Source organism: Myotis lucifugus, unplaced genomic scaffold (genome assembly GCF_000147115.1).
Source record: "Myotis lucifugus unplaced genomic scaffold, Myoluc2.0 scaffold_216, whole genome shotgun sequence".
Taxonomy (NCBI): Eukaryota; Metazoa; Chordata; class Mammalia; order Chiroptera; family Vespertilionidae; genus Myotis; species Myotis lucifugus.
In genome coordinates, this window is record NW_005871264.1 from 630790 (window position 1) to 656454 (window position 25665).

At 43.3% G+C, this 25665-nt stretch overlaps 1 protein-coding gene across 5 annotated transcripts; it reads left to right on the plus strand.

Moving 5' to 3' along the window:
* The first annotated feature begins 1288 nt into the window (after positions 1-1288).
* PRDM1 (PR/SET domain 1) lies at positions 1289-23779 on the plus strand. 5 transcript variants are annotated; one of them, XM_006098006.3, is made up of 7 exons: positions 1518-1559; positions 3111-3359; positions 10012-10131; positions 13650-13902; positions 18747-19861; positions 20305-20433; positions 20792-23779. In XM_006098006.3, the coding sequence occupies exons 1-7, from the start codon at positions 1518-1520 to the stop codon at positions 21365-21367; spliced, it is 2484 nt and encodes an 827-aa protein (XP_006098068.1). In that variant the 3' UTR covers positions 21368-23779. The 5 variants fall into 5 exon arrangements, with proteins under 5 accessions (XP_014319145.1, XP_006098068.1, XP_023617538.1 ...); XM_023761770.1 differs by lacking the exon at positions 1518-1559 and adding an exon at positions 2669-2847 and having other exon boundaries at positions 20792-21382; XM_014463659.2 differs by lacking the exon at positions 20305-20433 and having other exon boundaries at positions 1289-1559.
* The last annotated feature ends 1886 nt before the right edge of the window (positions 23780-25665 follow it).

The window sequence follows — 25665 nt, forward strand, 5'->3', positions numbered from 1 at the left end:
GTTGGTATTATTATGTTGAGACTGGGTGTGTGTACGTGGGTGTGTGTGTGTGTGTGTGTGTGTGTGTGTTTTGAGACGTGGGTGTGTAGGCACACGTGTATTTAAAATAAAGAAAAGACATTGCAGCCAAAGGTGGAAGGAGAGATGGTTTTAAAAACAACCACCTCTATGAGGCAAGCAGGAAAAGTGGGAGACTGTGTCAGCGATCTACACAGTAATTGCAAAGGGGTGCCTGCTGTAAATGGACCCTATGCATCATTGTTTCTCTGAATTAGAGGATTCCTTGCTGAAGGCACAAGGCCATGGAAGGAAGTAAAGCATCTGGTTTGTTTTGTAATGAGAAGCAGGAATGCAAGGTCTACGCTCTTAATAATAAACAAACAGGACATTGTATGCCATCATCACAGGATGTCCTTCCTTCAACTAAGGACTGACTGGGGCTGGAGGAAAAGCCGGGCTCCGAACGAACGACAGGGCTTCCAACGAGCCCCACTAATTACTGCCTCTGTCTGCCCTCCACTTGGAATGACCTGTTCAACATTCCCTTTAACTGGGAAACGATTAATACACTACATGCTTACACACTTCTCAGAAGTCTGGCTGTGGGTTTGGGGGGGAGAGAAAAGGCAAAAACACGTTAATCTGTAGGATGATGACTTTTTCCTATTTCCCTATTTACTAAATAGTTGAAAAGGGGAAGTTAGCTCTGCCAAATTTGAATCCATTTTAGTTAACAGGAGAAATGGAAGCTTACAGGTGTGTGTGTGTGTGTGTGTGTGTGTGTGTGTGTGTGTGTGATGTATTTCATGGGTAATAGCTTGAGGACTAGACAGCAACCTTTTATTACATTAGATTAAAAAAATAATTTCACTTGCTCTTTCCAAATAAATTTCGTGTAATCTGTAACTGGATTTGAGCCGAGGAACTACAAAATTTTTAGGTAATTTTTAGGTTTCCCTTAATTTAAGAAGCGTGCGTGCACCCCGCCCCCCCCCCCCCCCCGCCCTTTCCCGCCCCCGAAAAAGCCTCAGCAGGAAGGAGGGCGGTCTGGAATATTTAGAATACAATAACAGCCCGAGTCAGCGCTGAGGGTAAGTGCCTTCAAAGGGAAGAAGGATGAATGTTGAAATCACAGGCGAACCGAGGAAGCTGAGCCGCGGAGGCTCTGGATGGGGGAAAGCGCGGGGCCGGGCCAGGCTGCGCTGGTGCAGGTGAGGCCACGCCCCCACTTCAGGCGCTGGTGTTGAGTCAATCAGACAAATGGGAAATCTGCAGCTGGGAGGGGAGAGCCGCCGCGCGGGTTAGCGCAGACTGAAAGTGCCGCCGCGACACTCGGGCCTCAGTGCTCGCGGAGGAGGGCAGCGCGCAGCACCTGTCCGCCGCCCAGAGCCGGGACGCGGCGCCCGGCGGCCGTGATCGCGAGGGACCCGCCGCGGTGCGCGTCCGTCTCCAGCCCGCGCCGCGAGGGGACGCGGAGGAAATGTGGACTGTGTAGGGATGAGCGACACTGATCTCCGATGTTGGATATTTGCTTGGAAAAACGTGTGGGTACGACCTCGGTAAGGAACTTGGATCTTCTCTGTGAATCTGAAATTGATCTGAAAACTTTTTTTTTTTTTTTTTTGCTCTCGTCGCAGTAGAAACCAGAAAGGCTCCTGCTTGAAGGCACTTAGAACTGTCAAACATTTATAAGACTTTTTCCTTATGAATCATTAACCCTTTCAGTTCTAGGCGTCATTGTCAAGTCACTGAAATTGCAGTAGTGGCTTCTGCCCGGTCCCGTCCAACAAAGTAACGATTCCGGGTGGGCTTACTTTTTTAAGTTTTGTTTTATTTTTAACACGTATTCGGCATCATGACTGTGCATGTTGCAACTCCGTAAAAGTAAGCAAGAGTGCTTAGGTCGTAACTGGAGGGAAAGACAACTTTGCATCTGGCTTTTCTTTTTTTTTTTTTTTTTTAAAAAAAAAAGCATCATGTTTAAGGAGACAGAAGAATGTGGAAGCCACCCTGAAGGACTTACCCGGTGTTACGTGTACATTCTAAGGGGCACGGGCTCTTAGGCATGTTCCTACTTTTTATCAAGCATGTGTATATGGGAAAACAGCGCAGAAGTAGTCTACCTTCTCTCTCTCTCTCTCTGGAAAATACTATCTGCGGGTGAGGAGACACTTCCACATTTTTAAGTGGAAGCAGAGCGAGTGCTCTGAGTCTCCTCTATTTATTATAACTTTAGTTACAGTAAACTGTAGCACATCAGTGACTTCTGGGAATTTGTACACTTTCAGATTTAAATGGAAAGTGCTATTTGTAGCTGAGGGCTCCTGAAGGAATTCTCTCCCGGGAATTCTATTGAACAGTTTTATGTTTTGTTTTTGCTTTTCCACTTGGCGTGGGATGCCCACAAGTCTAAAGGCACTGTGGGGCGTTTGAACCCCTCGCCCATCTTCCCTCCTCTTTCCTGTGGTCCAAACTATTTCTGAAAAGCTGCACCTCGGTGATGCTGGCAGGATGCAATCCTTTCCAGACTCGAGAGGATAAAAGAGATCCCTCAGCAGAGGGGGGTTAGGGGGGGCAGTTGTTTTGAAAGTTGTTTTGCATTGGGAGCTGGTGGGAAAGTTCAGTCTTCCCCATTTGGAAAAGGCAGGCTGGGTTCCGCTCCTGCAACACACGCGCTTTCCATTTTTAGCTTCATTCACAGGCAGACAGAGCGCCTTCCTCTTCCTCTCCTTGTTTGTGACAGTCTTCTGAGGCAGCTTTTCCACAGCGCCCAGGGTCTGGCAGCCATGACCCCAGGCGTTCTGGGACACAGGACTGAGCGCCCACAACATTTTTCTGCCGTGAGAGGTAAAGCCAGGGATTGTTCAGAGGTGGTTGTTTTTTTTTATCCCCCCCAATGAAGTTGCCACACTTTTTTTTTTTAACTTTGAGTAGCATTCTAAAACCCTGCTTCTTTAAGGCAGTCTTCTTTATACTGCCTTTTGGCTCTTACTCAACTGTACCAAGCACTCCGCATCTGCTTTTAAAGTCTTCAGACTACTGTATTAGTCATAGCCTCCCGGAGGAGCCACAGGACAATGGGGATTAAAGGCCTTGCCCTTCTCTTCCAGGCTGCCCCGAAGTGTGACTCCAGCGCTGTGAGGTTTCAAGGGTTGGCAGAGGGGACGGAGGGGACCATGAAAATGGACATGGAGGACGCGGACATGACTCTGTGGACAGAGGCTGCGTTTGAAGAGAAGTGTACATACATCGTGAATGATCACCCCTGGGATTCTGGAGCCGACGGAGGGACTTCAGTTCAGGCAGAGGCATCCTTACCCAGGAATCTGCTTTTCAAATACACCACAAACAGCAAAGAGGTAAGTTGCTGCTTTATTGCTGAAGAAGATTGGCATCTGATGCCAGGTCTCCCTAGGGGCTCTGGAGGCCTCCTCTATCTGTGAGGATCTCTAAGTGCCTGGAAGTAATTGATCACTCACTCCACTTCTTTCATTGCTTTCTCTTTCCCTAAGTCAGTCCTGGCTCACTTCCTCCAGCCCTCCACTGTTCCATGCTAATTAGTAAACAGTTAAACCTTTTGGCAACTTGACATGTCTTGGCAAAGCTCAGCTGCAGCGTGGGGTTTGTCAGGGAGCTGCCGGCCACTCTGGGCTCAGCGGGCCCCGGGCCCCCAAGGTGCACAACAGCTTTTGAGGGAGAAAACTTTTTCTAAGAAAAAAACTTGGTCATGTTTCTTTTGTCTCCTTTGGCTCATTAGATGGCTTTATTCTTTTTAACGAGCCAGCTTTATTGGCTGGGTTTCTAAAATTATTCTCAAAACCTGGAGGTGTTTATGAACTGGAGTGATGGCATAAACCGGGATGAGGGTCATGTAAAAGTGTCCTCTGTGCGGATGACTTCAGCGCTCACCGCTGTGGCTCCGAGGCGGCCCTTGGCTCTGGCTGGACCGCCAGGCCGATTCCTTACTGGCCTCTGAAGTGGGTACACTCTTTGTTGTTTCAAAGGGGCTGAAAACCCCAACTTGGAATGAGCAAAGGATTTGTGGGTACCCTTTTATATAACGATTACAGCGAGGCGTGATGTGTAGCTGTGAAATAACTTGCAGAACCACCTCTTGTTTTGAGTGTTGGGCTAGCGCAGTTGCTCTCACTACTGGGCTGAGTGGAAGGAATCGACAGCTCAACAGACTTCCCACCACCAGCATGACCTCAAGCCACTGTTAGTTCTGCGATGGCCTCCACAGAGCAGTGAAAAGGGGGTCCTTTGCTGTAGGAATCCGCAGTTCAGTATTGGGACTCTTCATGGTAGCCATGGCCGGTCGCTCTCTTCCTTCTCTAAGGAACAGCAGTGGAAGGATCCAGGGAGCCAGTTTGGGAAATACTTTGTCTCTTTCCTGTTTGTGTCCGAGTTCCCTGTTTTTGGTGAGGGGGAGACACAGCTGTCTAAAATTAAATAGAGCAACTCTGCTTTTGAGTTTCATCATAAAGCAAGCCTTTTCTTTTCCCTGCTGGGAGAGCAGAGGCCGGTTTTATAAAAAACAAAATTTAAATGGTAGCAGTACGTGAACATTCCTAAAAATGTAACCCCGGAGATCTGCCTTAATTATACCTCTTTCTACAGGAAACACTGTTCTCAATAGAAAGTCTCTTACTATGTGGCCCCTGGAATCAATGTAGGACTTGTTTGGGTATTTAAGGTTTGGCTGTGGCTTTAAAAGCGGCAGTGTGTTTCCCCCCCATATCATATTTGACCAAATGTTGGTTTGTTCCCGGGTTCATTTGTGCTGTATTGCCCTGTCCACCCATTGGGACTGAAATAAATTTCTATTCTGTGGGTGATCTTTGCCGTTTAATTCTACAGTGTTCTTATCCTCAGTTCAGCGCTCAGCTGAAGTTTTTCATTTTCCATCATTTGACTTAAAAATCATAGCTACATTTAGTAATGCCCTTCGACCATGTAGTCCAAGGTTCGAAAAGATAGCCACTTACCTAAAGTGGATAGTTAGAGCCAGAGCCGAGACTTGGAGGGAGCAAAGTTCTGACTTCCCCAGCCAGTGCTCTAGTGCTCTTTGATTATGCTACACTGGCCCCTCTTGGTGTCACTGTGGCTTTATTTTTAGTCTGAACACATTTCAGACCGATCCTTTATTAAGCTGGTTTGGCTCTTTTTCTTTTCTCCTCTGAACACTTAACTCCCTACTTCGTGTGTTCACACCAAAAAAAACACAGAAAAAGGAAAAATGCTGTGCCTGTATTCCTAAAGAGGGTCCTTCAACACTAACCTAATGAGAGATCAGGGCTCTCTTATTCTATTTTCCCGTATTTTATGTAACTGAAACACTTGACTAAAATAATACATCTTCAGTTCCTAATCTTTAAAGCAACCAGGAAACGAACTTAAATGCAGTACTGTCTGAAGCTTACTCTGGAATTTGTACCTGTTTCTCTGTTTCTCCCTTTTTGAACTTTGGGGAAGGACAGCTCCCTTAAGGTGGTGAAGGAGGACTGTGGGGTTGGGCCATTGAGGACGTGCTTGCTGCAAACCAGTTCTCAAACAGACCTTTAGGACTGATGAACTGTTTACACTGTCATTATTCAGTTAGTCCTTTCAGTCCCACAAGCTGTGGAAATAGGCAAAAAAAGCCTTTCTACATGTAGATTTTATCTGACTGATTTTACTGATTTAACTTGCCCTTCTTTAAATGTTTTCATTTAAGTAGCAGAAGATACCACATTATGTACTGTTGTGCTGACATACTTGGGGATTTTTTTTTTTAGCAAGACCATTTTTCATTATGAATTTGTGCTATGTGTCAGCACCTTTTTTTTTTCTTTTGGTTTAAAAACAAAACATACAAACCGTGTTTCTGATCTTGACCCTCATTTTTAGAGTTGGTTTAGAATCATTTTGTATCTTTAATGAGGCTGTTCTTACTTCCTATTTCCAGAACTCAAACCAAATATAGACATAGTATTCAAAACTGTTTAAACTTTTTTAACTGATGGGTTATTCTTTTAGGGGGATTTTCCCCTTGTCCTCCTGAAATAATTTTCTATGAATATTTGAATACAGAAAGGTCCATTTAAACACTTATATTTTAGAAGTGGTAGCCTGTGCTGAAACCGTTCGTGTTCTAGAAGCGCTGTGGCTCCGAGTCTGACCTCCCAAAGCCATGTGGTGACAAACATCCCCATGGAAGATGGGGACTCCCTCAGTGTGCACTCTGATTGAAGTCCATTACTCACTCCGGCCATCTGTAGAGAGTGTCTTGCCATAACGTGCAATTCTCTTTTCTTCCTACTGCCTTTTATTTGGGAGACATGTACTGAGGCATTACCACCTTTCCTTTAATACAAAGATAATTAAGGAGGAAACCTTCTAAAAACATCTCCATTCACTCCACCCCTTTTTTTTAAAAAAACGAGGTGCATTACCGGCTGAAGTCGTGGTCCACAACAGTTCTAGTCATCTCATTGCAGATAATCCTTATAATTGTAATCGAATGAGGCATTTTATGGGGGTGGGGGTGAGGAAGGGGAGAGATAGCTAGTAATTAAAATGATCTTAATGGCATCTGGGCTGAGGATGCTCACAGCACATTTAGACCTGAATGCTGTTTCTGGTTAAAACCCACTAGTGTGTGTGTGTGTGTGTGTGTGTGTGTGTGTATATACACTCCCTAAAGGAGGAATTGCTTTAAACAACAAACAAAAAACTTACATTCTCCTTGCTATCAGATTTTTATTTCTCCCCCACCCCGACCCCATCCATCCTAAGTTGTGAAATCTTCATTTTTGTCTAGTAGTCACCGACCTGAATGTTCTGTGACTGGGGCCACTGATAGAGATGGATCTGCTCATGTGGCAGAGGGGTCAACTCCTCACATAACCTATGACATTGAAGAGCTTCTGGGGGCAAGAAGTGTTGAGGTCAGCATGGTCTCGCTGATAGGTTTATGGAAGGCGAACAGCAGCCTGTCCCCAGCAGAAATTCTTTAGGACCCTGGTCAGTTCCAGTGACGATTGCTTCCTGAGTGAGGTGAACACATTCTTAGTCTTCTTAGCACTGCAAGGGTTAGGGCACACACCAGGCTCCTCTGTGTCTTGTGCTTGCTCCAAGGATGGAATGTTGTTGGCTAAGCTTCACGTCTGGCTGCATCTTTCCAGGGCGGGAGGCAGACTGTGACCTAGTCTTCCACTTCCCATTTAAGAAAAACCCTCAGTTCCTATTCCCCTTCCTAGTTACCTGGCTGAGTACTGTAATCTTGGAGTTGCAGCTGTTATGTCCTCTTTGAATAATGTCTCAGACATGGATTTGAGGTGAAGGTTTTTATTGTGTATTAGAGTATTGGACTGAGCACGGATATAGATGGCATATTAGCTACACAATTCCTTCCCACCTAAAAATTATGTGATCTTGTGTCTCTATTTATCTACATACATGAGTTTATTTGTATCCTACAGTTTTGTGTGTTATACGTAATTAAAATATTAAGACTCTGTCCCACTTGTAAAGTTAATCTAATATCGAGGTTCTTTTATTTGTTTGGGGCTTAGAGATTTCCATAGATCTCTCTTCCACCACACACCTTCCTCTGTCTAGTTGTTCTCCTGTCTTGCCTGCTGTATGGCATTTGTAAGGTCACAGATGGGAAGAGTTACTTCTAATAGTGCCTTATAGCTTCCCCAGTGATTCGCCCATATTGCTCAAATAGGTATTGGGTGGCTTCTATCTTCCTTAAATTTGTAGGTGGCCTTTGTCCATAAGAACATGATGTGTTTTCTTAATGTGAGATTGGTATCTGAAAACCAAGAGGCCCGGGGTTAAAAAGAATGGCAATTCGGAAGAAAAACCCTGACCTCAATGCAAGGCTCCTTGTTGGTAATCAAGCTCTGACTCCTAACACACTGTCTGCAAGAGACTATAATTTAAAACAAAGTTGATGAACCAGTTGAGTACCTTTCTTAAAATTACTGCTTTAAAGTGGATATGTTGAAAATATCAACTGCTAATTATTGGCTCACCAACAAATGACATTATTTGTTTTTCCTGTTTGTCATTTTAATATTATGGAACAATCACTCAAACATGAATGCCAAATGGTTTGCGTGTCATAGAAATCAATTCCATGAATTTTTCCAATTAATTAGGTTCTATGATGTATTATAAACAATGAGCCTCTGAATAAGTAAGTCCACTTAAGCTTTAGTATATGTTTTTATCTCAAGACTGTTCTGAGGTACTCCTGTCTCCAGTAGTTGTACTGCCAACAAATACCAATAATGACGAACTGTTATTGAAAGGGCAGATGGATGTAAATGAAGGCAGAGGAAGAGGATGAAATGAACATCTGCTTTTTTCACCTGTCTGCCAGAAATTCATAAATGACCAAAAATAACATTCTAGCTGACCAACCTTGTTTCAACTTGTGTTAGGGGTAGAAAATTTTTTTCTGTCTTTCCAGTCTGTGTATGTTCCATTGGCTTATATATTGAATAATAAAAAGTATTAAAAATAATAAATAAATAAAATTCAAATAAATTTTAAAATTATTGGCTGATAAGAAATGTATATAAAAAGAAGTGTGCCTACTCTATATGCATTTAAACAGAGGTTTGAACTCTTAATGCAATTTAATGAAGTGTCAGTGCATATCATAACCAAAATCTTAGATTTCTTTGTGAACATTTATTGATTTACATATTTCGGCCTCCATTTCAGTTACACAATTAAGCAGGAACCACCAGGGATAATAAAAACTAGAAACAAATATTGTCTTACCTCCCATCTTGGTCCATTTCATTATGACATTTAGTAACTAACTTGTAGGCTTTTTTGGATGGGAAGAAAATAAAAATGGGAAAGTGAGTGTATAAAAAACAAAACAAAACTATAATTGCAAAATGTTATAAAGGATTACTTACAGAGGAGTTTTGTCAATAGTGATGAATTGCTTCCTGATTTGTGGTTGGTGACTTTTTTTTTCACCCCCTTAAAGAAATTTACGATCAAGGAGGAACTGGCATAGTTAACATGTTTCTTTAGTAAAACCCTACAAAGTCAGAATGTGTGATACATCCAGTCTGAGAAGGTCACTTCCTCTGATCTTAGAACCCGAGGCTCTCAGAACCCACAACTCTCCTCAGTATAAATTTCATTTCAAAGGAGGACTTTGACCACTGTTGAGTAGAAGATGCTAGAAAAGAACAAAAGTTACTTTGAAAGATCTTTCTTATAAAGAGAACTTACAAGCTATGAAGGAAAAAAATAAAAAAGCAACACCCTCATCTGGGTTGAAAAAAAAATAGAATGTTTTTGGTTTCTGGTTCCTCAGGCCTTTGTGGAACAACCAAAGAGCATTATTTTGGTTTCTGAGGTTAAAACTACTTTATTCCCCTCAAGCACACTGTCTTTATGGTTTGAAGGAGAAGAGAAATAAGAAACTAGGAGCGGGCTGAATTGGTCTAACCTTGACCATCTAATTCTGTGTTATCTGATTCCCGTTCTAAAGCAGAATGGCTACCTCTCTGTTCTTCTAATATAAAAAGTAATCACAAAAATAAAAGACCCTCAGTCACTGGAGAACAAGTGGTTCTCAACCTTCCTAATGCCGCAACCCTTTAATACAGTTAGTTCCTCATGTTGTGGTGACCCCCAACCATAAAATTATTTTCGTTGCTACTTCATAACTGTAATTTTGCTACTGTTATGAATCGTAATGTAAATATCTGATCTGCAGGATATATTTTCATTGTTTGCGACCCACAGGTTGAGAACCGCTGCAACTATTTTAATGCTTGGTTGAATATTTGTTTATGATCTGGAAGTTTAAAAATGGTCTTCCAAAAAAAAAAAAAAAAAAAAAAAAAAAGGTCTTCCCCTAAGGTGAAGCACGTTATTAATTATATAGGCGCCATTGGTTGCATTACCACTTGACATCTCATAAAAACAAAAAGATTGATTAATATATTGCAGTCAAAGTAATTGTTTCATATGCTTTACCTCCTTTAGGTTATTGGAGTAGTAAGTAAAGAATATATACCAAAGGGAACAAGATTTGGACCTCTAATAGGTGAAATCTACACCAACGATACAGTTCCCAAGAATGCCAATAGGAAATATTTTTGGCGGGTAAGTATGGAAAATTTTTCCAGATTCATTAAGAAAAAGTAGAGCTAGAATTGCTAGGTCACTTCCTTTTTCAACTTGTACTGGGCCTCACCACAAGTATTCAGATCCCCATGGACATAGTGAATCCTAAGCAAGTGTGATGAAACTGGCTAAACTTTTGGCCCTAGAAACACAACAGTTATAGGTGATTAGGATGAAGATATGGACTATATGTGAATCTTAATTTTTGCAATTCATTGAGCTATGTGAAGAAAGGAAACAGTTTGTTACTTGCTTTAAGGGTAGGCTCATTTGCATTTCTCTGCTAGGAAGTAGTAATGAGTCACCAAGTCTTAGATTTCACCTCTTCTTGATTTCTTGCTGAGTTAACTTTAATTGAGTGGAAGAATAATTATAAATGAATAATCTTGGAAAAAAATGCCATTAAGGAAGGCTAGTCATAGAAAATAGCACTAGGGGAATGGAGATGGACCTCAGAACTAGTCCTGTTTAAATTCATCTGCACCAGCCTGGCCGTCATGGCTCAGTGGTTGAGTGTTGACCTATGAACAAGGAGGTCATGGTTCGATTCCTGGTCAGGGCACATGCCCGGATTGTGGGCTTGATCCTCAGTGGGAAGTGTGCAGGAGGCAGTCAATCAATGATTCTCTCTCATCATTGGTGTTTCTACCTCACTCTCCCTCTCCCTTCCTCTCCTCTCTCTGAAATTAATAAAAACACATTAAATTTGTCTGCACCATAAAACTATCAGATTTGCCAGTAGGTAGATTACATCCATAGCTTTGGGGAAATGCTTACAATCATGCAAGATGATAAACTTTCTTATAACATCCAGTCCAAAAGTCTAGCCAATACAATTTCCTTTGGAATATCAGGGTTAGAAGGGACCTCAGAGGTGGACTAATTAGATGAAATCCTTGAGTAAAAGACTCTGAATTAGGAGTGAACAAGAAAAAATTGGGCTGCTTTTCATCTTCCCATAGCTCTCTGCAGGATATTTCATTTCCTCAATTAGAAAATAAAGGTATTCTTACAAAATTTAAAAGAAAATTTTTATACATACTTGCATAAGAAGCACACAACAATTGGGGAATCGTTGTTTGAATTATTTTCAGAAACAGCAGCATGATAACAACAAAAATTGGATTACACTTAGTTTGGCCAGTATTTATCTAGAACACTTCTACCTTTTAGACAAGTATCTTGATAAAATACTTATTTGGGGGTCATTCAGAAGCTGTTCCTAACAAACAAGATTTTTTTCAAAAGCCTGGAAGTTTTGTGTTTTTAGAAATCTAGTATTCTGTTTTCCAAGCAGATGAGAGCTCTGAGAGTTGTGTGCTCACAATTTTTATTTAATAACTTTCTCATGCTTAAAATACATGAGTTACAATGGGAAAAATCTTAGTGCATTTTTGCCTTTATTGCCAATATAATCTTTTCAGAAGTGAAACATAGAGGTGTGTAATTCTGCATTCGTAGGTCTGAATGAAGAGAAGCTAGCATAAGTCTCATTAATGCCTGGTCATTTTGACGAAGGCAAGAAACACCTAAGAACCTCCTATCACTCTCCCAGTTCCCTGGTTCATTCACGATTCACTCTAAGTAACTAAAATGCTGTCCTTGGGAGGATTTATTTGAATCAGTCTTTCACATACAAAGGATGTTGTAGGAGCTGACTCCCCACATGTTGTTAAAAGCATCCTGATTTTGCTGGCAGGGATATGGACATCTGTTTGAGGAAAGAAAAAGTTTCATGCAAATTACACAGTCAAAGAGAAGAGAAGGGATGTGCAAGTTGAGAAACCAGTGACATTTCTTGTAACTGTACTATGAGTCAGCACTTTTTAATCTTCTTGATAATGTATGGAAATGTAGTGAGGTGACAGGGAGCAGTGTTCACTTGACGTATGCGTATTTTCGCGTGTGTGTGTTTGTGTGTGACTTCATGGCATCAATCATTCTTTTTTAAATGAGGATACAGTAAATTGTAGTCTGTGGAAGGCTGACTGGAATCAACATACCCGTAGCTTTAGAAAGCAGTTTCCGCCCAACGAAGAGTGCAAGAGCGATGGAACCCCATGTTCCTGGAAGTTTGCACATCAGAGTAAACAAACTTGAAAACCCCTCTTGATAGCAGAATTCACCCAGCCTTGTTCCATTTTCTCTTAACAACACACACCGCAAACGCTCTCACAAGCTGCTTTGATGAAGCCACATGTATTTCCCCCTTCACAATTTACAGGAAGTTACTCTTAAAAGAAAGTGATTCTGGTGTTTACTGCCCGTGTTAAAGGGACAGAGTTCCTTTTTATCTCTGATAACGTTTGAGCGAAATATAGAATCAATTTATAGACTCACATAGTATGTGACTGAGAACAAAGCAGTAACCTGCTCTCCGGTCCGAGCCGTGGCCCACTGCTTGGAGACGACAAGTTGCAGATGACCAGGTATTGATTGTAGCTGTGTAAGGAAATGTCTTAGGTCTGAAGACAAGGTGTGGTACAGGTTAAAAAGAGGGAGAGAGAGCAGCTTTCTGTGGAAGGGTAAGGAGTTTCATGATGGAGCAGTTTCAGTAAGGATGTATATTTTGGTTTTTCCTGTTCTTACCTCTGCCTTTTTCCCCGAGTGGTCTGTGTGCATCTGTTAAACAGAAGTAGTGTTACTACGAGGCAAACTTTGAAATCTGCTTTATGCGTTGCCTTTAAAGGACGACATGGTGTCTTCCTGTTCTTTTCCCAAAAGCACATGCCTATGGCTCTGTGAGTGGCGTTTCAGCCAACCTCCTCACAGATAAGAGGGTTCCCTCTCCCCTCCTTTGGCAAGGCTGAACATGTTTATCAAGAGGAAAAGTGACTCCTTGGGAGACTGTCAGATTCTGGCTCCTGTCCCAGCCTTCACTTTGTTATGCCAGGTGAAGTTCACCTTTGCCCCACCCAGTGCTTCCACAAAAAGGCAAGGTTCCAAGTATTTATATGAACAAGTGTTACTTCTGGACTCCGAGGCTTGGGGGTGGAGGATGTTTGCATAGTTTAAGCCTTGGGCGGGGGTGTAGGAAATGGCAAGTACAGAGGCCATAGAAAAAGTGGAGAGACTCGGTTTGACGTACTCAGTAGGCTTGTCTTCTACACAGTGACTCAAAGCATTAAAAGTCAGCATAATCGGAACTCAAGTTTGTAGCATCACCCATTTGTCATTCGCTGCTGTGGCAAAAGTAGGACTCGGCTGTTTTCATTCATCTGAGGCAGCTCCTTAAATGTTGTGTTTCACCCTTTTGTTATTTTCCCCCCACACGTGAAAAGACGATAACACCGAGATGGAAAAGGTAACTGACAGTGTGCCTTACCTGTTTCTGCCCTTATTTCTGCTGATTCAAGACTACTCGGGCCAAACTGATTTGCTTCTTTTTCTAGCTAGGCGATAGGGGACCAGAAGTCACACATGTGCTTGCTGTGTTGATTCTTAAGAGGTGCCGGGGGCTGACTCTCTCCAACCCGTCTGTCTTCTCTTTTGGACAGATCTATTCCAGAGGGGAGCTTCACCACTTCATCGATGGCTTTAACGAGGAGAAAAGCAACTGGATGCGCTACGTGAATCCGGCGCACTCTGCCCAAGAGCAAAACCTGGCTGCGTGCCAGAATGGGATGAACATCTACTTCTACACCATTAAGCCCATTCCTGCCAACCAGGAGCTGCTTGTGTGGTATTGTCGGGACTTTGCAGAAAGGCTGCATTACCCTTATCCTGGAGAGCTGACAATGATGAATCTCAGTAAGTGGATTACAGAACAAAAAAATGTTAAATGCCAGTCATGTCAGTCCTGCCCCTCTGAGCTAATAACATGTTGTTTAATTATATGGCTTCATCGGTTGGGCCAAGTAGGTGGCTTAAACCAGGCCCTCAGAAGGAGGGGAGGGGTGAATTTTAGTGCCTATTTCCTATTATAAAACTTGATCATTTAAAAAAATATCAAGAGCTACTTTGAGTGTTTAATTCAGAAAGTCACAAGAAGAAATATATGTCCAATTCTAATCTATCTGAAAGGGGGCAGGGAGGAGTAAGATAGAGATTGGTTCTGACAGGCTGACTTGGCAGGGAAAAGCCACCCCCCCGCCTTGTTTGTGGTAATTTGTCGGTGCTTAAAATATGCATTGAAATCTTGTAGAGATGCCCATTTGGTTATTAAGTTATGGTCTGATGTGGAACATAGGAGATTGATTCTAGAAAAACTCGCAGCTGTAATTTTTCAAATATTATTCTAAATGAATAACAGATTTTATATTTTAGCTTCCTTTTATCTGATCACCTGATCAGTATGAAAGTAGCCACTTTCCACTTTATCGTAACAAATTCTCAATTCCTTAGATTTATAAGCCTTTACTTTTTTATTTGGTGGAAGTTGTTGTCCTTCCCTCTCTGCAAAGGTCTACTTCATTTTAGTCCTTCTCAGGTGACCTCTATGAATGATTTAAGAATTACCATAACATTCCAACCTGTTGTAACTATGCTTGTGTGTTCTCAGTTACACTGCTACATAAAAAAGCAGTTTCTTAAATTAAGTTTAAATTTTTAAAGTAAAATTTTAGACCTTTTGGTTTAAAAGTTTTAATGTCTAAATGCTGAAATTTTTGTAACTTGTGGTTTTGACATCATTTCAAACTTAAGGGGGAGTTGCAAGAATAGTACAAAGAATTCCCAGATACACTTTACCCAGATTCATCAATCATTGATATGCTTTCCCTTTTGCTTTATATGAAGGCTAAATTGTTTTAGTTCACACTTTCATCTTTGAGACTTTTGGAATAATATTAATATTAGCATAAATTAGAATTTTTTACTTCAGCTCTAGGACCAACTTATCCTCGTCAGGTATAATCCAACTCTGTAGCTATTTAGTGCTCATCCACAGAGTCTACTTCATCTCCTTATGATCTCAAGACTATTTACAGTTTGCTGAAAAACGGGGAATATAAAAGATTATGGATCTCCTCCCCACAGGCTTGTGTCTGTGGCCCATTGATACACACGTGCCCACGTACACACACAGTGCACCTTGAGCTTCATGAGGAAGTCTTAGAATGTTTGGAAATAAACTGGCTTCCAACATAAGCATGATGGGTATAATCAGGTCCTAGGCGAAGGTGACCATTCTTTTCCCTCATTTCTCTTCACTGCTCCCAAGAATTGCTGTCCTGTCCCAGAGCCAAGCATCTAAGGAGATATTCAGCTTTTTCACCATCTGTATGTGCCAGGCCTAGTACTCAGGGCCTGGTGGTAAAAGACAACTTATGTTCCAGCAGGGCATCTCCTGGGAAGATAGGCAGTCTCCTCCTAACTTTCTCAGCATAGCAAGTCACTTCTTCTTGGGGGTCTCCTTACAGTCCGTGGGCTAAATTAGTCATGGGTTCAGAGAAATACTTTGATTTCTTCTTTTTAAACAGTGACTCCATTTGAGGTGATGCATCCCAGTGATTTTGTACCAACCAGTGATTTTGCATACCTCCCTCACTCTCTGCCAATCAAAGAAAGGTTTTTAAGGTCTTACATTTTTATCCCCCAATGAAAAGTTTTGCACAGTATTTTAAGACTCGGGCATACCCTTTGTGTTCAGAAGCAACATTCTTGTGTACTGTGAAATGACACCTTTCTTCCCTCAAATATCCCTTATTGTTTATGCAGAATTTTTTCCTAAATGTTGGTCTAACATTCCCAAGTTCCCTTTTATTGTCCAGTATTCATAGTAGAGAATGAAAGGTAACAATACTAGTCACATTAAGCCAAGACTCCTACTGCCGATTGTGAAACCAGTTGTCTTAGGCGTGGTAACTGATGATTGAGACTTTGATCAGGAAAATTTCCACTATTTCATCAGGCCTAACAGGTAGATTGTGTCTGCAAGTGAGTTGTGTTGGGTTTCCATGCATCAAGCATAAAAAAGGTCCATGCCAGAATCCCCATGAGGGCTTTCAGTGGCAGTGATGGCTCAACTGGTAGAATGTTGAGAGGAGATTTGATGCAAACTGAGGTCAAGAAAAATAAGTATTCAGAAATCACAAATTGGCATTTTTTTAAAAAACAAAATAAAAGGAGTTGGAACTATTTAGTTGAACTCCTACCCCTCCCAAGTTTTTTTGGTATTTTTTTCTATCTATCTTACTAACCCATCTAGAAAACAGTTGACCAAATTATAGACTTCTAAATGTTCATCTGCTTTCTCAGTTTCAGTTGAAAACAGACTTTGTTTTGCCTATTGCAGAACTTCTAGGTTCTTTCTTGTAGTCTTGGGGGTTCTTATTATAGATCGAAAATGTGAGTCGGCATAATTAAGCCATTCAGAGCCTTCAGAAGCAGTTCACTCTTGAAATGACTCTGTACGCCTACAGCCATGTAAGATTTAAGAACAAAAACAGATCTTGATTTTCCTTTTCATGTTAACTCAAGCTGCTGCTGAGTGGGAGATTCAGAAATGACACCAGCTCCCCTGATTACTCAGCTGCTAAGGATGATTTTAAAAATGTGCCTTCTGTGGATGGCATGATGTCCACCTCACAACTCCTCAGGAGGAACTACCCTTCCCTCGGGATATTGTTTTGGAGTAAGACATAAATTTGTTTGTAGAAAGGCATGTGAGATAGCCAACATTTATTGCGGATTTACTATATGCCGGACACTGTGTTAAATATTTTACCTAGAAAATGATGAATTACGACTTTCTTGTTTGTTGGCCTAATCATTAGCTTCTTTCAATTCAATAAATGAATTGTTGAAGCGCTTAGTAAGAACACCTAACTAAATAGGAAGAACAAGGCTATGGTTGGCCTAAACGTTTTACTTTCGCTTTAATTTATTGAATTTTAGAATTGAGAGAGTATTGAAGTTGCCAGAAAAAGGAAGAGACTTAGATGTAATTTGCCATGTAAAAATGGCAGAAAATGATGATGGTGAATTGTCTGTATTTCATTTTATTAGGATGGCGTTTTTTGTTAACGTGGGCCTATGGGGATGCCTCTGAGTCGCTCTTTCTCAGCCTGCCTAACATTCCTTCCTGTGGCTGAGAGATAGATGTCTCGCCTATCAGTTTTCCCACTCCGTTGTCTATCTTCCTTTACCATTTAGGCTTTAAAAAACAAAAGTGACAATTTGAACTTCCTGCCTGCTGGGCCTCACTGAAAGATCGATATTGGCCTGATAAGGGGATATTTATTTTGGTTTAGTGGCTTCAGAAATCCCTCTCCCTCAACAAGCTTTCCATCACTGCCCCCATCAGCATCTTCCCCGATAGTGTCTTGGCTGTGTTTACTCTGGGGCCGCTGGCTCACCCGGAGTAACTGATAACAGCCAGCAGCAGATAACATTCTCCGAGGGGCTCTCACGCGGGAATCGAATCCCTCCAGCCTGTCAACCTAGAGAATGGATTTGAAGAGCTCAGAATCTGGAGTTCCACAGAGCTCATTTCTAGACCTATCGGATGTCAAGCCTGGAGTTCCTTCTCAGTTAAATCAAACAGGGACCTTTTTTTTAAAAGATGATGAATGATACTTTACGGAGGCCTCAGCCTGATCCCCACCAGCTCTCCTGCCTCTCGTGGCTGATGCCTTCAGTCTGCTGCCACTGCTGCGGCAGGTGTACACGCTGGAGTGGCTGCCCTCCAAGAACCTGAGCTCCAGCTCAGCAGCATATGTTTTACTTTTGCTTTCCAAGGCAGGCTGAGCAGGGAATTTTTGGTTTCCCTGCTCCGACTGGTGCTTTCCTGAAGGCACCGTCTGTGCTGTGTGTTTGGAGGCAGGGTTGGCGAGGGCCTGGGGAGTCTGGAAGTGTCCTCCTCGTGGCTGCTGTCCCTAAATAGTATATTTACCGAGTCATAGTGTGCCGGCTTTGGGAATAAATGCTTTCATCTTGGCTGCCTGTTTTCTTTGGTGCTCTAAGTAATTGGACTGGCTCGGAAAGTGCCTGTTGTGGTTTGGCAGGAGGACTGTGTCATGCCTTGTGATTCCAGGGGACAGCGTGGCTGGGAGCCTGGGTAGACCAGACAGAGCCGTGGTGAAATTCTTGTGTTGTCAGCAAATCGAAGGGAAGGGGTGGCATCTGTGTTTCTAATCTGTCTATTTGGCACAGACAGTTTTGAACAGGGTTTTATCAAATTCGTATTAAATGAGAACGAAGGTGAAAATTGATGACTGCTTATTACTTGAAATGAGTCTTAATCTTTCACATCTAGTTCGCAGGGTGTGCTGACTTTCTCAGAATGGCATTTATTAACCTATGACATCCCCCACCCCAGTATTTTTCCACCCCATTTTAATGGAAGCTCTCCTGTTCTAGCCTGCACAGCACTTTTCCATCATAAGGGGGTGTTTTTTGTCAGTGGAAACAAAGTAATCTAAAGGGCGCTGTTCGCTCCATTGACCGATGCTGCCAGTGCCCCACGGTGCTGAGAAGGAAATGGAGCGGCGCTTCGAGGGGCCGGGCCCTCTAGAATGAGAGGCGCCGAGAAAGCAGGTGTCTCGCACGTGGCCAGCTGGTGCTTAGGTTTTCTCAGGGAGAGAGCCACCTGGGCAATTTCACTTCAGTTCTCTGTACCCCTCTGAGTAATCGTCCCTTCTTCTCTGTTTCAGCACAAGCACAGAGCCATTCAAAGCAGCAGAGCACTGAGAAAAATGACCTTTGCCCAAGGAACGCCCCAAAGAGAGAGCACAGCGTGAAAGAAATCCTAAAATTGGACTCCAGCCCCTCCAAAAGAAAGGACTTGTACCGTTCACACATTTCACCCCTCACTTCAGAAAAGGACACGGATGACTTCAGGAAGAATGGGAGCCCCGAAATGCCCTTCTACCCCCGGGTCGTGTACCCGATCCGGGCCCCTCTCCCGGAAGACTTTTTGAAAGCTTCCCTGGCCTATGGGATGGAGAGGCCGACGTACATCCCTCACTCCCCCATCCCGTCCTCCACGACGCCCAGTCCCTCAGCAAGAAGCAGCCCGGACCAAAGCCTCAAAAGCTCCAGTCCTCACAGCAGCCCAGGGAACACCGTGTCGCCTCTGGCTCCGGGGCCTCAAGATCACCGGGACTCCTACTCCTACTCCTACTTGAACCCGCCCTACGGCTCTGAAGGTCTGGGTGCTTACCCTGGATACGCGCCTCCCCACCACCTCCCGCCAGCCTTCATCCCCTCCTACAATGGCCACTACCCCAAGCTCCTCTTGCCCCCCTACGGCATGAATTGTAATGGCCTGAGCACCATGGGCAGCATCAATGGCATCAGCAACTTCGGCCTCTTCCCCAGGCTGTACCCCGTCTACAGTAACCTCCTCGGTGGGGGCAGCCTGCCTCACCCCATGCTCAACCCACCCACTCTGCCCAGCTCGCTGCCCTCGGAAGGAGCAAGGAGGTTGCTGCAGCCGGAACATCCCGGAGAGGTGCTGGTCCCAACGCCCCGCAGTGCCTTCTCCCTCACCGGGGCCGCCGCCAGCATGAAGGACAAGGTATGCAGCCCCACCAGCGGGTCGCCCACTGCGGGCACAGCTGCCACGTCGGAACACGTGGTGCAGCCCAAAGCTACCTCAGCAGCGATGGCAGCCCCCAGCAGTGACGAGGCCATGAATCTCATAAAAAATAAAAGGAACATGACTGGCTACAAGACACTCCCCTACCCCCTCAAGAAGCAGAATGGCAAGATTAAGTATGAATGCAATGTCTGCTCCAAGACTTTTGGCCAGCTCTCAAACCTGAAGGTAGGCCTCCCAGTAAGAGCAGTCTGCCTGTCTGCTAGTGTCTGTACCTGCGTTAGGCATGTTTGTATTTAGCTCGCTTTCCACAGCTTATCAATTTCATTTTCAATAGCGTGAGATCCGGGTCGGGAATAGTTGACGTGGGTTTGACTTTGCTTTTGGCGCTTCGGGCTCTGTGTGGCTTTGGACAAGTGACTTCCCCTCTCCTGAGTTTCTTCTGAATGACGAAAACACGGGGTCTGGGCTAGAAGATCAGCTGAAAGTCCCTGCTGGCCTGTAGCTTCTGTTCCTTTAGCACAAACAAAACAAAGCCTCCTGAAAGCCTCAGGGCTTTATTTGTTCTGTATAAGACTTTATCGCGATGCTTTTCTGAAGATCTCTGCATCATATATGCCGGGTCCTCCGGGCAACTGAGAGCAGAGCTAACACATGTGGCTTCTTCCCAGGTCCACCTCCGAGTGCACAGTGGAGAACGGCCTTTCAAATGTCAGACTTGCAACAAAGGCTTTACTCAGCTCGCCCACCTGCAGAAACACTACCTGGTCCACACGGGAGAAAAGCCACATGAATGCCAGGTGGGCAGTCTTTGGGGGGTAGCACTTTTGACCTTTGTAGGAAATATCTGAGGAGTTGCCCTCCCCAGGCCATGCAGCCCATAGATTAGCCAACACAAGAACTCGGCCTTGGCACGGGCTGGCAGCCCTGGTGCAAGGTAGATGATGACACAGCCAGCTCCCAGTGGGTGGAAAATGGTAGGGGAAATAAACACCACCTCGTGTGCAGTGTGGCCACATCGCCCTGTTTGCTTAATGCCACACCATCGGTGCCACAGGGAGGCTTCTCCCCTCCCGGGCTGCTGGGCATCATCTGTAAGCTTGCCCCTCCCGCTGGCAACTCTTAATCTTCTGGTCTTCCCCTCTCCCCACACTGCAGGTTTGCCACAAGCGGTTCAGCAGCACCAGCAATCTCAAGACCCACCTGCGACTCCACTCCGGAGAGAAACCTTACCAATGCAAGGTGTGCCCCGCCAAGTTCACCCAGTTCGTGCACCTGAAACTCCACAAGCGCCTACACACCCGGGAGCGGCCCCACAAGTGCGCCCATTGCCACAAGAGCTACATCCATCTCTGCAGCCTCAAGGTCCACCTGAAGGGGAACTGTCCTCTGGCCCCAACCACGGGGCTGCCTTTGGAGGACCTGACTCGAATCAACGAAGAAATCGAGAAGTTTGACATCAGTGACAATGCCGACCGGCTCGAGGACATGGAGGACAACATCGATGTGACCTCCTCTGTGGTGGAGAAGGAAATCCTGGCCGTGGTCAGGAAAGAGAAAGAAGAAACTGGCCTGAAAGTGTCTTTGCAAAGAAACCTGGGGAATGGACTCCTCTCAGGGTGTAACCTCTATGAGTCATCAGACCTGTCCCTCATGAAGTTGCCTCCCAGCAACCCACTACCTCTGGGACCTGTCAAGGTCAAACAAGAAACAGTCGAACCAGTGGATCCTTAAGATTTTCAGGAAACAAAAAGTGTCTTATTTTGTTTCTTAACTTACGAGTTGGCGAGTCAGGGTGCCTGTAGCAGATTCCTTGTACATAGACCCAGGGCCGCAAAGCTCTCCCTCACCTGTCTGGAATTGAAGAAGGAGCTCCAGAGTTACTGAAATCTCAGGGCATAAATGAGCAAAGACAATATATTATACATATTATATATACTTATTTACCCCATATATATATTTGAACCTGTGTATTTTGAATATTTTGTGTGAATATGTTTGCATAGCCTTCCCATTGCTAAGAATATTGCCTAGCCATAATTATTTTTTCAATGATATTAATCCTTCATAATTTATTATACAATTTACCATTTAAAAAGCAATAATTAAAAAACGTTTACAATGACTGGAAAAATTCCTTGTAATTTGAGTATAGATGTTATATATGTTTGTCTTGTGGCCATTCTTTGTAAACAATCTCTGCACATCTGTTAAAGTACCTAAGATTTAGTAATCAAATACATGACTTCAGTCAACCTCCTTCTGTAATAATGGTTTGAAAATGAGGTTTTGGTATTGCCAAAAATAGACAGTTGTTGTGTTAATTCATAGGATCATGTCATTTGAACAGCATTGCATAACTTGGGGGTATGTGTGCAGAATTACCCGGTAATAACTTCCAGTAGAATAAACAAGAAAGGGAATCTTGTATGTTTCTGTAGATAGTGCGGTTATTTTCCCCCTAGCCACAGAGTTACTAAAAAGGTGACAACCTGTCTCCCTCTCCAAAAAGCAGGGTCACCGCACCCCTAGAGTCATGTGACCATTCAGAGTGGCCCCATGACTTTTGCATTCCCACCTTATTATCTAAAAATGTGAAGAAGACAAAATGCCATGTTTAAAACCACTGCGAAACATTTCCAAAGCACAGATGGTTTTGTGTGTGTGAGGTTTAGGGGCTTGAGTCTGGGTGATGTTTTTGTTGTTGGGTTTTTGTTTTATTTGTCATGTTAAAATTGCACAAACATGGTGCTCCACCAGGAAGGATTTGAGGTAGATGGGCTCAGGCCACACTTAAAAAAAAAACCAAAAACGGGTATTCTCGTTGTCTTAGGGTCAAAGCGGGTAATGAGCATTCCTATCCCCAACACATCAATTGTATTCTTTCTGTAAAACTCCGATTTTCCTCAGTATTTGTGTTTTTACATTTTATGGTTAATTTAATTGAAGATGAAAGGGCATTGCAAAGTTGTTCAACAACAATTACCTCATTGAGTGTGTCCAGTCGTGCAGGAAATGATGGCTTATCTAATGATTTGCTACTCCAGATGAAACTAAGTGTGCTCCGGAAAGATAGAACAAGGCCATTCTATCTCTTACTCTGCTTAGCCCAAAGATTACATGTCGGCATTCAAGGTGTAGCAAAGAATGATGTATATTTATAAATCTATTTATACCACTATACCATGTATATATAATATATTTATAACCACTTAAATTGTGAGCCAAACCATGTAAAAGAACCTACTTTTCTAAGGGCAAGAAAAGACCAAAAAAACAAAAACAAAAAAAAAAACCCTTTCTGAGACTTTCTTTAGCACTCAATGACCTCACAATCATATTGTTGAGCTTGGGCACCCCTCACTATTTGTAAAAGACCCTAAAACCTTGGTACAAAGGTGGGGACTGCATCATAACCAGGGAAAAAGAGATTGCTTTTTTACTATTAAGGACAATCTAAGATGGCTTTATTTTTGTTTTGCCACATTATGATTATGTGGTCATACCCAATTCATGGAAATAAAAATTCCATTATTACTCCTTTACTATTGTAATTTTTTCTCTCTTCCTCTCCCTCCTTCCTAAATAGCTGGTGTATCACTAGTCAATGCGGTTTATATATGTATATGCAGCATTCTGTTCATGGCAACTAATGCCAACCTGCAGAAGAGAACAACAAATCCAGGGAAACCCAAGAGCCTTAGTGATCTGTTCCCATAAGGAGCGAAACTGGCAGTTTATTATGTCTCAGTATTCGACAAACGCTGTCCTTAACTACAGGTAAACCAAAGCCTCACACTGACATTGACACCAAATGCTTTCTATTCCCAACCGCTCGTTTGTCCTCTCCCCCCTCTGTGCTTGCTTACGTGTGGGAGTTTTTACCAAGACCTGCACAGTGGCTGAGACTTCCTGCTTCTCTGTAGTGTCTGACTTTCCCTCCAAGGCCTCTTACATGTGAAGGTTGAGCCCACAATCAGCAGTGGTTCTATTTTTTTCCCTCTCAAAGTCAAAACTGACCAAAGTTACTGGCTTTTTACTTTGCTAGGACAACAAACTATCTTATGTTTACTTACTGGTTTACATTGTTATTTATGTGCAAATTGTCAAAATGTAAATTAAATATAAATGTTCATGCTCTACCAATGCTTGTCTAGCGTCTTGAGTGAGGGGCCAGTGAGCGACATCTTCACCACCCTACAAACGTGGCCCTAGAACAGATTTTGAACGTGACACAATTGGTCTCTCTCCCACTCCCCACCCCCCAGCAAGGATTTCCTCATATCTCCATCAGGGACAGCACGTGGCAGTGATAGGAAGAGTTGATCACTTACATCTCTCATAACTCAATGGTGTAAGCTTTTTCTTTAATTATGAGCTATAAAAGTGTTCTCTTAAGGAAAATTTTCAAGCATTAGCCAGTAAATGGGGGAAGCTTTGTTTGTTTTTACTGGATTTTTGTTTGTTTTACTTTGTTGATGGGCATGGGGTGGTGGTGGTGGCGGTGTGTGTGTGTGTGTGTGTGTGTGTGTGTGTGTGTAGACCGAGCCCACTCATGGGTGGGGGGCCTCGGGGAGTCCCCAGGAAGCTGAGTCAAGGAACACCTTGCCCATTGGTGACAGTCACTTTCGCTTCAGTAGCTAGCACTGAGGGCGCCACCAAGAATAAGGCCTTTTTGTGCTCTGCATAGTCTTCCTGCCCTACCTCCTATGGTATTTTTTTTCTTCACAACTTGGGAAATAGGGTTGCCACTTGTGTAATTCAATTCAAGAAAGCTTCTGTTTTACCAGAAGCCAGGCATTGTTAGTGTGAAACCCAGGGGTCATGGCAGTGTGACCATGCGGCCCCAGGGGTCATATGGTGGTGAAGGGACCTATTTGCTTGTCCATTGATGCTCCAGAAACTAACCTGTCTTCAGGCACAAATAAATTCGAGTCTCATTTGATAGATGTGAATAGGAGATGCTTCTAGAAAAATGTTACTGCCTTCCATGGAAAAAAATCTAAAAGCTCTTTGCAAATGGTTTTCGTGCTTGCTATGTCACCCATTACCAAGTTCATGGTTCCATGCCCACCAACTGCATGTTCAGAAAGTAACGCTCCTTCTTACATGTGGACACTAGAAACTGCCTGATTTTTTTAATGTTTCTTCTTTATATCCACTTAAACATCTGTGCCAAGAACTTGAAATGCTGCCAACATGTAACTGTGGGGTTAAGAAAACCAGAACCCTATTGTCATAAACGTGCCAAATGGTGCTGGTTGCACTACTAAATTCTGCAGAACCATTGTGGTAATAATTTTTCAAAACAAAGCCCAATAAGACCCAGAGTGTAACAGTTACTGTCATAAATCATAGTTCTTTACTTGGCAGAGCATGTCTTTTTTTCTGGAGAGTTATATATCTTGGGAACACTTGTGCACTTGGCTGTTGAATGAAACATTACATAAAAAGCTAACATTCACTAGGAGCACACGTCTACCCTGCCGGCCTCCACACAGTTGGATGGAGGCTTCATGCAGCTGTTTGTAGGGCAAGGACAAGACTGAAGAAATCATCATTTTCTGCGTATTTCCTTAAAATAAAAGCTCTGTTCAGAAATGATGCATTCAATTCTCCACTATAAAGGAATGTCTACACTAATAAAAGAGACATGCAAATTGGTGTCACTCTGCTACACCCACCAGCCAATCAGAGCAATTATGCAAATTAACCCAACAAAGATGGCGGTTAATTTGCATATGCAGGCACAGAGCGAAGACTGAAGACAGTGTAGAAGGAAGCCAAGCACTGCAGAAGGGAGCGAAGCAGTGGAGAAGGGAGGGAGCCGAGGCAGCGGAGATGGGAGGGAGTGAGGCAGCGGAGAAGGAAGCTTTGCTCCAGCCACAGGAAGCCCTATTCTTGCAGGAATCTTCCTGCAACGGGCCTCTAGTATAGAATAAATGGATATATGCTGACATGGGAGTTTATGGGCACATTTCTAGATTTTTCCCCCTTTGGGAATTAGAAAACCAATTTAGGACCCATCCATT

Excerpts from the sequence above, each read along its gene's own strand:
- PRDM1 (XM_006098006.3), top strand. The coding sequence starts at position 1,518 with ATGTTGGATATTTGCTTGGAAAAACGTGTGGGTACGACCTCG. Across the intron at positions 3,360-10,011 it reads ACACCACAAACAGCAAAGAG|GTTATTGGAGTAGTAAGTAA; the intron begins GTAAGTTGCTGC and ends TACCTCCTTTAG. Across the intron at positions 10,132-13,649 it reads ATAGGAAATATTTTTGGCGG|ATCTATTCCAGAGGGGAGCT; the intron begins GTAAGTATGGAA and ends TCTTTTGGACAG.